The sequence below is a fragment of the Pieris napi genome, chromosome 19 (genome assembly GCF_905475465.1).
Source record: "Pieris napi chromosome 19, ilPieNapi1.2, whole genome shotgun sequence".
Lineage (NCBI taxonomy): Eukaryota > Metazoa > Arthropoda > Insecta > Lepidoptera > Pieridae > Pieris > Pieris napi.
The window spans coordinates 2,302,704-2,315,510 of record NC_062252.1 but is presented as its reverse complement, the minus strand read 5'-3'; the positions used below and the strand labels follow the sequence as shown (position 1 = coordinate 2,315,510).

Here is a 12,807-nt window from a genome sequence, read left to right as displayed (position 1 = left end):
CATTTAAAACAATATTTTGTGATAAAATAATAAATAATCAAGTAGAATAACAATATTTATTTGATAACATTGAGATTTACATAATGATATCTTTGTTGACCTTAATCGTAAAAATCACAATCATTAGTTTACATTACTGCTTAAAATAGAGTATGGGAACTGCATCTTCGCATTTCATTGTCATATGTACCATTCAAAGGTTCAGCACACTTCCTATCTGCTGCCGACATGCCTCTAAAACTATCTTCTATTTCCTGCAAAGTCCTGTCTTTTGTCTCAGGTAACATAAAGTATAAAACAGAGAGGCATACAATAATCACACCTGTATACATGAGATACGTAATAGATAAACCAACTGCTGATGTTAAAACTGGGAAAGATTTAACAGCAACAAAGAAATTAAATGATAACGCCAGTACACTTATACCGCCGCCAAATGCTCGATATTCTAAAGGAAATATTTCCCCTGATATGGTAAACGGTATAGAGGATATACCTACAGTCAAAGAAAACATATATAAACCTATTAAAGTAATTGGGATCCATTGGCTTGTGAACGGTAATGAATTATTCTCTCTTGCATAAACGTAGTAACTCTTTCCTAAATATGAAAAAATGCATACAGCAGTACTGCTAAACAGTAATGTACGTCTCTTCATTGTCTTCATAAGAAACACAGCTCCTAGATTGCAGATTAATCTTTCTATATCCAATACGACCATAAGGACTTTTGCGTTCGCATCAGGTCCAACTACTTGCCTTATTATATCAGTAGCATAAGAACTTATCACGTTAATTCCAGCGAATTGGAACATTGTGTATAAAACAAACATGATTATTATAGGCTTATAAAATTCAGGTTTTCTAAATGTCCGATTTACATAAGTACAAAATCTTCTCAAGCGTACACTGAACGACACGTCCTGCCCAAGAATACTCGATTTTCGTAACGATTTCTGAGCAGTTATCATGTTTTCAAACTCCGTTTCTTGGTCAGGTGTTCTGCCTCTCAACCAAAAGAAAATTTCTTCACCTTCTTGATATCTTCCTTTAGAAATCAACCAGGATGGTGATTCAGGATTATAGATGATAAGTATCAAACTAGTGAAGGTTATAAATGAGCATATTAAACTGCTTTGTTGCCAGCTAAAAAACGCCCCCAAAGAATGAGAAAACAGAACTCCAATAGTCAATGATAGGGAGACGGATGTAAGGAAGGCTCCTCGATTTTTTGGGTCTGTCATTTCAGCTATTATGATTGACCCCAGAGGTCCCAGCATTCCCATAGCTACTCCCTGAAGAAACCTGGCTAATATGAGCCAGGTGACGCTCTCTGCCATTAGTAGACTAAACCAGCCGGCAAAGATTGGTAGAATTGTTAGTAAGTGAGATTTTTTTCGACCCACGCCATCCATAAGGGGTGTAATGATGAAGTTTCCCATGATCAACGCGAATCCAACAATGGAAGCTGAAAGTAAATAATGATTAACAATGACATTGATATAATCAGACAGACATACATTGATATTAAAGCATTATCTTTGCTGTAAAGATTACAGCAATGAAATATGTTTACAGACTTATGAGTAAAACAGTCCAGGCTATTGTTTCGAGATTTTATTACACGTTTCTTTGGAAAGTGATAAGGTTAATTAAAACGTTGTATCCAGTTTCCCAAATATTACTTTGGAACTTAAAAAATGTTAAAAGATACAGAAAATCTGTGACTACTTATCGCTTTCTTAAAAATGACTGCCACCGAAACATTAGGTACTATGTTCACATATAATAGAAAATTTTATATTTATTTCTATTTAAAAAAATACATGCCAATAAATGGCTTAAAATTTATTTTCGTTTTAGTCTATACTAATATTAAACAGAGGCAATATTTATTTATTTGCTTATCAGTATTCCTACAGCTACTTATTATATGTACAATATCTAAATAATTACATTATACACACAAGCCAAAAACGGATTACACATGCAAACATAAAACACACAACAATTATTACCTACTTATACAAAAAAAAACTTTTCATAAATAATAAGATGCATTGAACATTATAATAAATTCAATATCAAAGAATAACATAATTATAATATTTTTAAGGACTTCTTAGTTATATTAAAAATTTATATTTGCTGGTAATTTGTGTTATAATTTAGGGTATACGATACATGACTGAGTTACGTAAATAGTTTGTATTAGACCGAGGAATTTGAAATAGTTGGGTTTGCCTTGAATTCGATTGTTTGTTTGCCAATGCACATAGGCTATAGAATATTTTACAAGACATAGACATATTAAAAGTCCGCGATACCATAAGTATAAAAATACTTATGTACGCGCGTAAGAAGTTATACTTCTTTGGCATTATTAAAAATAGTTTTTGATTGCAAGCAAATACATAATTACAATTAAATAATCAAAGACTGGAAAAGGAGTCATTTTAGTCAATATAGTCTATAATAGTCTATACCTATCCATGACTCCTGGCTAGCAGTAGCTTTTATTTCTGAATCAGGAAGTCGTAGAGCTGGTATGAGGATCGCTGGGAAGCCAATCACGCAGCCATGAGCGACGATGTTCAACGCCACGCTTGCGGTCAGGAAACACTGGAAATTAAAAATATATTTTGAAGTCATCGTGTGACTTTCATTCCTAAAGTCATTGTTTCGAACCAATGGACTTTTACTTTATATGCCCAATTAATACTAGTCTACGGTAAATGGTTTTGAGGAAACCGGCATGACTTATATAGAATAGAATCTAATTCTAGTTATAGTGTGGGTATTCTAGAAATAGTGTAGAATCACCTACTTGCCTGTTAAAAAAACTAAATATCACGAAATATATCTTATAATAATCCTAGGCCAAAGCCAAGACCCTAACGTGGTGCTTGGTTTTTATAATAGAATAAAAATGCCGCATCTATTCAGTTTGAAAACACTAATATTATGTAGGCTTTACACACTACGGTCTACCGGAGAGGTAATCTGTGCAGGTATGCCTGCGCAGGTCAACCGAACAATGGTAGCGTGTATGGGGACATTCCGGTGTATCGGAGCGGTCTTCAGTTCTCTTTGCGATGGCATCGAATGTGGACGATGACACGCTGGCGTTGCTAGGTCTTGCTTTAATTTTGAAGAAAAATGATACGAAAAACAAGCGAAGAAAGTGGTTTAAGCATTGATGGTTACTCCTATAATAAAAAAAGAAGACACAGTTATGAGAAATAGTATATCTGCGCACGAAAGATTTACAGTTACATTGAGATTTCTCGCAACTGGCAGAAGTTATGAGGACCTAAATTTTTCAACAATTATTTCGCCTCAGGCACTTGGAAAAATTATTCCTGAAACATGTGAAACTTAAAACAAAAGTAATAAATGTAGATACATTGCCGATTACTATCTTAACAACCTGCGCAGGCGACCGGAGTACACGCACACACGCACAGGTACACTTTACGGTGTCACTCGAAAGAATCGATTTTCGATCTTGCGCCGGTCGCCTGCGCAAAAACCTGCACAGGTCTATTCCCACACACATTCCGGTCTACCTGCGCAGGCATACCTGCACAGGTGGACCTCTCCGGTAGACCATAGTGTGTATGGCCTACATTAGACGCATGCACAATGGCTTAAAAGCGTCGCACAGACGGCATTCGCTATCTTCTGACAAATGATGTTATGCGTTAACTCTCTTATACTGTACCTTAAATATTTATCATCTTTAACAGCAGGTAACCCTTATTTGCGGCCAGATTTATCTAGGCACCGATATACGATAATAAATAGAAAAAAAATAGCCTCAATTTGATATATAATTACATAATACGTTATAAATGTATAGAAATCGTACCTGTTTACTGTTTACACCTGGCTTCGAAGAAGTGCGGCCAGATGGGCAACGGCACCCGTGATTTTTTTAAATCTTTATGTAAATGTAGACGATATTTTATTTAAATAACAAGTAAACGAAATGTTTTCCCAAAAATCAATTCAAAGTAATTTAATTAAAAATACTAGCGGCCAAATTTTGGTAGAAATACATTTTCCTAATAATAAAAAAATTTGGTTTTAAGCATATAACCGATGAGCGCACTAATCTTGCAGCCGGATCTCGTGCTATTATATAGATCTCTAAAATAAAACGTTTAAGCCAATTTAGACATACAGTCAAAGCTACCTTGGTTCTATTTCCAGAACAAATCACCGACAAATGTGTCGGAATATAATTTTTTACGCTATTAGAAATAATCTTAGATAAATTTTAATAACATTTATTTTAATAAATTTTAATAACATAACAACAATTTTGAACATTATATTACAACTCAAACATATACAAGAAAAAGCGTTTAAATTGAATTTGTCGTACAGTTACGGTTTCGGCGTATATAGTTGTCATTCCCGGGTGCATATTATAAAAAAAAAACCTTTTTGACGATTTTAATAATAATATTTGACCATCCAGAAATCCTTGATAGGTATCTCTTGTAATTACCGATCATGGTCGATTGTCAGATAATTTAAAGGTAAATAAATGTATTATCTATACACTTCGATATTGAAACCCCGAGATTACGGCACACTCTAAAGTACGTTAATCTCATCTTGAACAACTCTTACCCTAATTTGAAATACCTGTTGTTTTAACTACGAAAAACTATTAAGAAAAATTAAGTTATAATAAAAGGGCTGGAGACAGGTTTTGAAGTAAGAAAAAGTTAACTCTAGGGTTCTAAGAATATAATTTGTTTAGATAACCCGAACTCACCAAAGCTGGCACATCTAATGTAGATTAGATTATTTAAGTTATGTAACTTTAACAAGTGTTCATAATTCATATATTTATACTGGGTGTCAGCAATAAAGGCTTAATAATAATAACCTATATAGTAATAATAATAATTAAAAATGGATAAATAGAAAACTAAGACAAAATTATTTTTTCTGTGGCAGTCTACCTTTAATGCCAGTATTTCCTCGCTAATTGCGATACTTATTCGTTGAGCGAGGAAAGCACCAGCTCTGGAGTCACCAGTACTATATACTAGGGCCCAACTTAAATCTTTAATTAGCGCCACGAACCCCACGGCCCAAGAGTCTCTACTCTAAAGGGAACAAAATCAAAGTTAGAGGAAAGACTCATATTTGAGCCGTTTCTTATTTTCCGCTTACTCTGCTTTTGTTTACATATGTTTTAATTACCCAAGAATTATTTTGAAGTACATATCTTTGGTAATTGATAAATGTAAAACGTGTGGCCTTCATAATGTATGAAAATATCAATTTCGCGTAACAAAATGCGTCATAGATTAATTGATAACAATTATGTGTGCATATCTTTTGAAATCACCTAGCAACTGTTATAGACCACAAGCCCATGAACAAAAAATACATGTGAAATGACCCAACGTGAATTACGATTAGAAGGCTGTTACTATATCTGAAAATAGCTCTGAGCACTATGCCGTCATTTCTGAGCGGTACATGTGAGTACGTGAGTGAATGGACTTTCGCAGGTACAATGGGGGAATTTCGACTAATTATTAATGTACGGCTTTGTTATAAGTGTATAGATGATTAAAAATAAATGTCGAAAAACCTAGTGCCGTACAAAAGTGATGGTGCCGGAAGTCGGTGCAAATTTTTAATTCGATGACAGTTGCAGAAGCAATATAGGTCATTTATTACTGTACGGCATTTGTGTGATTCCTTTTGGACACATATACAGATACTTTACCCGTAAACGCCGTACATATTTCCAGCGGAGCGGTCGAAAGCCAAGGGTCGGAACCCTACCCCTACACCCATATACCCTAAGGTCATTGTAAAATGTACGGCAACATGTTCAAAATATTATTTAACACGGACAATAATGTTTTATAATTATGCCGTCCAAATATTATAGTTAATATTTGTGTAATTAAATATTTATCGAAATTTCAGGATTTACCAAGTTCTTACTGCTGTAAGATCAGAGAATAATGTACGGCAACTTGTTTTTTACATAATGTTACTAAATATTACCGTTGTACATTATAGCCGTTCATTATAAATGGTAACAAATAAAAATATTATGATGAAAAATATATGAAATTTCCGAAATTTAGATGACTTTTCAAATGCTCCTAGAGTAAAATGGGGAGTAATATTTTCAAAGATTATTGTTATTTTATATGTAACAAATATAAATAAACAAAAAAAACCAGATGCCGTACATTTTACTCCAGATTATTCTTTACAACTGATAAAAACTTCGACGACGTTTGAGGTGTCCCTTAAGGTCATTAATAACTGTACATATCTGAGTATACTACCATAAGGCTGTAAAGTATATTTACAGCCTTATCGTACCAGCAGAGAGAGGTAAAGGAAAAATATTTTTAACAAAAATAAAAATATAATACAGGGCGTCCCAAAGTTATGAGACATGAAGGGAAAGTGCCTTAAATATCGCAGATAGGGTATTTTACTAAAAGAAGACTTTATGTTATTTATAAAAGTTAGTAATTCTGCATTCAAAGATTTTTTAAAAACTACTTGCCTCGTCTGGAAATCGAACCGGCTTAAATTAAAAAAAAAAAACACCCCTACTTTTATGATGCCAATCGAAAGAATGGCCAAAACCTAATAACTTTTCTAAAGTAACACACTCGTAGGGGATTTTTTTAGGCCGAATACGATAGATAATGTTTTTAATTTGATTATAAAGATATATTCACGCTGTTCCTTTCTTTTAAAATACTATGTTACTTAAGAAGAGTTATTAGTTTTTGGCCATTCTTTCGATTGGCATCATAAAAGTAGGGGTGTTTTTTTTACATTTAAGTCGGTTCGATTCCCAGACGAGGCAAGTAATTTTAAAAAAAACTTTGAATGCAGAATTAATAACTTTTAAAAATAACATAAAGTCTTATTTTAGAAAAATACCCTATCTACGATATATAAGGTACTTTCCCTTCATTTCCCATAACTTTGGGACGCCCTGTATTGGTAGGCGGTGGTAGCGGACTATCGAAAGTGTACGGCATTTATCTTTTATTGAAGATTGTCTAAAGTATTAATAACCTGTGTTATTGCCGTACAGATAAAAGTCACCGGAAAATGACTCTTTTCTGAGGAAAGTAATTTACCCCATACACCTATGTGTTCCACAAAAAATGTACGGCATGCTGGAAAATGTTATCTATTTGTGAAGTACTCTCAAGATCATTTAATTTTATGTTGTTTCATATCATCATCACCTATATGCTAATCAGACATATGTTGCGACCCTTGGCTTTCGACCGCTCCGCTGGGAATATGTACGGCGTTTACGGGTAAAGTATCTGTATATGTGTCCAAAAGGAATCACACAAATGCCGTACAGTAATAAATGACCTATATTGCTTCTGCAACTGTCGTCGAATTAAAAATTTGCACCGACTTCCGGCACCATCACTTTTGTACGGCACTAGGTTTTTCGACATTTATTTTTAATCATCTATACACTTATAACAAAGCCGTACATTAATAATTAGTCGAAATTCCCCCATTGTACCTGCGAAAGTCCATTCACTCACGTACTCACATGTACCGCTCAGAAATGACGGCATAGTGCTCAGAGCTATTTTCAGATATAGTAACAGCCTTCTAAGCATAATTCACGTTGGGTCATTTCACAGGTATTTTTTGTTCATGGGCTTGTGGTCTATTAGTTTTTGTGTCATAGTCGAAATAAAACGTGCATCCGGGTGTCAATTTTCGAACGACATAAAAAGAAAGTACTTACTATACATCATACTTGAATTTAAAGATTGTTTCCGAAAATTGGGGTTGATATAGAGACCCAATGTGAAATGGGACCATCTACAAAAACCCTTAATATCGATTAAAACCCGCAAAAGAGTTTGTTGTACACTATGTTTTGATATTTCAGTTATAGCAACGCTTGGAGTTTATATTTGGTTAAGCTTATTGCTTCGGTTTATAGAATCGTGCGTTTTTTTAAGTAAAAAAAGAAATTTCTTGACTCCCTAACAAACCCTTGGACATCTTGATTCCTCCTAAATTTGGGAGGAAAGCCCCCAAGTCCAAGAGATCAAGAAAATTTACTTTTAAATTGCTTTTTTTTTTTATTCCAACGAAGATTTTTTCATTAGAAATTGCGGTAAAAGTACGAACAAAAAAATAATTAAAATTCCCATTCAGAAACGTTCACCAAACAGTTTTTCCTTTGATAGCGATGTTCTGTATGTACATACGATACGTATGTCATACTCCTAAGGCTATTGCGCCTAATACATCCTAATTCTTGTTAAATTGGGGAGTAAATATTTAATAAATAATTACAAATTAAACGATCCATTCATATTTATTTGTGAACAGTTTTACGAAACACCAAACAACCGATAAATGTATATACCAATGGCGCTACAGCCTTTTAGGTCTGGATCTCAAATTTCTGTATCTATTCCGTGATCATTTCTGAGGCAATTAGGTGATCGACCTTCTCTGCCTGACACACACCGTCGCCTTTTTTGTTTTTTTGGCCTCACGATGTTTTCCTACACCGTAAGAGATAAATGGGGACATAGAAAGTCCATTGTGTCACAGCTGGAGATCGAACCTACGATCCCAGAGCACGCTGAAAGCATTAGGCAAAGTAGATTCTGAAATTCAAAAAAAAATCCGCAAATGTTCGCTACTGTTACACTACTTATCAATATACTATCATATGTCATAAACAATGTCAGAATGTTAATTTATTACAGATAAAAAAATTCAATAGATTTCTTTTCGATTAACAGTTTTACAATTCAATTTTTCTATTTCTCTGCTCCCGGAAGAAAGTACATAATAATGGATCATTAATTTTCGAAAAGACGACTTAGTCGTCTAACAATTAATGGTTTTTATTATTATTTATTTGCAAGAATGTTACAAAAATGTTAGTGTAGTACAATCTATTCACATATTCTCCCACACAGTTGTGCAAACTTGTCTTAAAAGGAATTAAAGTTACAATTACATTATGAGTCATATCATTATAGTCAATTTTTTTTAAAGACAATTCACACCAATTGACCTTGTCCCATGCTAAGCTGGTGAAGCTTGTTTTATGGGTACTAGGCAACGGATATACATACATATTATAGATAGATAGACATATAAATACATATTTAAACACCCAAGACCTAAGCACAACGCCAAATGCTCATCACATCGATGTTCGTCTCAGCCGGGAATCGAACCCGGGACCCATGGATTCGCAGTCAGGGGTACTAACCACTAGACCAATGAGTCGTCAAATTCTTATATTATTTTATAACTCCATCATCACATTATTAAAATATATTATTACGTTATCAAATTAATATTAATTATAATGTTTCACGCAAATAATAGACATAATAAATTCTTTCCAAAAGTATTTAATACACAGACCTTTAAGTTCACCAATCAAAATAAATGGACTTCATAGCCGTATTTTTCCTTAAATAAGTTGTTCGGGCATTAAATTTCGTGGCTTAGATAAATGGTGCTTCGCGAAAGCGCTTTGAAGCAATTTGCGAGGTTTTTGTTTTATCACTGAGACATGAAGGCGTCATAAATTATTCAATAGTTATGTAGTACTAGCCTAGGCTTTCCTCGTGAAAGTAATGTTTTTTTAATAGCACATAACAATCTTTAATATATTAATTTATGTGTACTGAGCCCTACAAGACTACGTAGTTAGGTATTTAAAAAAATCATTAACATCTTTGGACAAAATTATTTCACCTTACAAAAATTAAACAACTGCAATGTCTGCTCTATCATCTATGGTTACTTCGTTTTGTCTATTCTCAGTTTAATAAACTAAATACTGAAGTGCATGGTTGTGTATTTAAACTGAAAGTATTAAAATGTAAAAGGCTTTAAAAATTGTCTTATAAATGTTAATTTGGCTTATAAAGAATCTTATGATAAAGGGGGTTAAATTAGCCAAACAAATATACATTTGCATAATTCAATGTGAGCCAACAATACATGTAAAATTCGTTAATATATGTATTTGTACCTTTAAAAAATCCAAATTCCGAAATTAATAATTCATGAATTAGATTATTAAATTATTTATTTAACCACGAACAAATATACATTTTGCGTAATTTAATCTGAGCCAACAATACATGTAAAATTCGTTAATATACATGTATTTGTACCTTCAAAAAATCCAAATTCCGAAATTAATAATTAATGAATTAGATTATTAAATTATTTCTTTAACCACGAACAAATATACATTTTGTGTAATTCCATATTCAATCTGAGCCAACAATACATGTAAAATTCGTTAATATACATGTATTTGTACCTTCGAAAAATCCAAATTCCGAAATTAATAATAAATGAATTAGATTATTTCTTTAACCAGGAACAAATATACATTTCGCATAACTTCTGACCCAACAACAGTTCCTGGGACATCGGGGCTTTAAATAATAAAGGGTTTTATTTTTCTTTATATAAACCACTCGCGTACAACAGTAGAATATAAGCGAAATAATGAAATGTTAATTGCTATGTAATGAATAATGCAATGTAACAGTTGAAGAGAGACAACGATTTAGGAAATCGCCACGCTTTTAAAACTAAGAAAGCCTGATTGACCAAAACGTACAGCCTTGGCTCGTAGAAAACATTTAGAAAATCTTAATTCCAAAATAAATTTATTATTAAATTTCTTAACCACAAAAGTTTTAATTAAAACATACCTGTCTCACAAATGGTTTATAACCATTTTCATTGTTCGCTTTATCCGTATTCATTTTTTAACATTATTAATTTAACTGCACACATGCGTCTGCCTTCGAAAAGGCCACTTTAATCGTTATTATCTTTTAAGTGTATGATTTTATGATTAGATTGAGCATGTTTGTGTGGTTAATCTACATATAAAACTGTTATAATACGTCCGCCGTTTCAGAAACAAACGATTTCTTTGCTACAACTGCGCTCGAAAGATGGTGTTTAGCCGAATGATATTCAAAAGTTACATTGGATAGATGTCATATAATTGGTATTGTACAGTTTTGTAAAAAACTAAACAATCTATAAAATAACTTCATTACACATTACAGCCCCGAGGCCGAGGAAAAATAATGTTTGAAATTCCGACTAGTAAACACTAGCACAAAACTTTTCTTTTGATATATTTTTATATGATTGTTAAATACTAAAATAATCTAATTGGTTTCACAATAAATTAATGATTGTATAAACTCGACTTAAAATAATTTGGGTTGCCTCTAAATATGCCCTGCATTGCGGTTATAATAAAAATAAATTAAAAAATATGACAGAAAAAGTGTCGCAACAGTTAGGGTCACAAATTAACAATTCAAATTATAATAATATAAATGTAATTAAGGTCCCAGAAGCATGCTGTATGTGAAGCTCGGTCTGTCATTTCATTACAACTAAAACTGCGTAGCAATATTAAAAGAAATAAATTTCCTATATAATTAGCAATTAAAGTGCAAAATAATATGTTATAAATCAATAAAAATATGTGGGGAGGTCAAGCTCATCCTCAAGAAAACTATTTATAGCAGGAAAAAAACAAGTTCTATGATAATCAAATCAATCAAAAGAGATTGTTAAATCTAAATCCTCACGCTTTGTACCGTGTGCTAGCTAATAGTTTAAATTTAATATTAAACGACGCTGCCGAGCTCAATCGACCGGATTAAGTATTGTGCAAGAATTATACAAATATATATTGGACCAAGCTTTGTTGCCGAAAGTAATTAAGTAATAAACATTAATTATCCTTGGATGAAATAAAATGAAAATTATAAAATATTATATTTCATATTTTTTATAACGAAATATGGCTTACATAATATTTTATGCTTTAGTTTTAAGAATAAGTTTGTTACAATTAATTAATATTAACACTTATTTATATTATCATTATTTATTATTATTGTTTTAGTTATACATATTTTGTTATTTATTTATTTTGCTGGCACTTTCCTGGCTCAACGAATAAGTGTTGCAATACAGCCCTGCGATTCTGTAACTCACTTTTCAAACTCACACAGCGGTTTTGGCATCGACTGCTTCACGACTGATTTCAAAGCTCGAAAGCTTGAGTTCGAAAAGTGAGTTACAGAATCGCAGGGCAGGGAGGAAATGCTGCCAGCGTTAAAGGTACTAAACTTTTAAAATTTGTTTTGATTTGCTTATTAATAATTTTTATTATTACTTTGTAGGTTAAGAAAATTATAAATACTGTATACTTGATTGTAAATAAAATTATATTTATTGAATGATGGAAATGACGTGTTTAATTTTATTACTTAAACTACATAATTACCAATATCAAAGTCGATTAATAAGTTGCTGTCATCGTTAAAAAACGTTTTGCAAATGATTCATTTGATATTAACGCCGATGACTTGTGTGAGCAGTGTTGGCCACAAGGCTTCAGTGTGACTCTCATTCCTAGGGTCGTAGGTTCGATCCCCGGCTGTGCACCAATGGACTTTCTTTCTATGCGCGCATTTAATATTTGCTCGAACGGTAAAGGAAAACATCGTGAGGAAACCGCTTTAGACCCAAAAAAGTCGACGGCGTGTATCAGGCACAAGAGGTTACTAGCCTATTAGATTGACAAATGATCATGAAGTAGATACAGAAATCTGAGGCCCAGACCTAAAAAGGATGTAAAGCAAGTACATAAATCTGAGGTCCAGAGCTAAAAAGGATGAAAAGCAGGTACATAAATCTGAGGACCAGACCTAAAAAGGATGTAAAGCA

The 12,807-nt window shown here is 32.9% G+C and overlaps 1 protein-coding gene across 1 annotated transcript; it reads right to left on the bottom strand.

Moving 5' to 3' along the window:
* Nucleotides 1-42: 42 nt before the first annotated feature.
* On the bottom strand, nt 43-10,938 carry LOC125059172 (facilitated trehalose transporter Tret1-like). Its single transcript, XM_047663461.1, has 3 exons — nt 10,758-10,938; nt 2,487-2,622; nt 43-1,468 (listed from the first exon to the last, which is right to left on the bottom strand). Exons 1-3 carry the CDS (start codon nt 10,809-10,811, stop codon nt 141-143), a joined length of 1,518 nt encoding a protein of 505 aa, XP_047519417.1. The 5' UTR covers nt 10,812-10,938; the 3' UTR covers nt 43-140.
* Nucleotides 10,939-12,807: the final 1,869 nt, after the last annotated feature.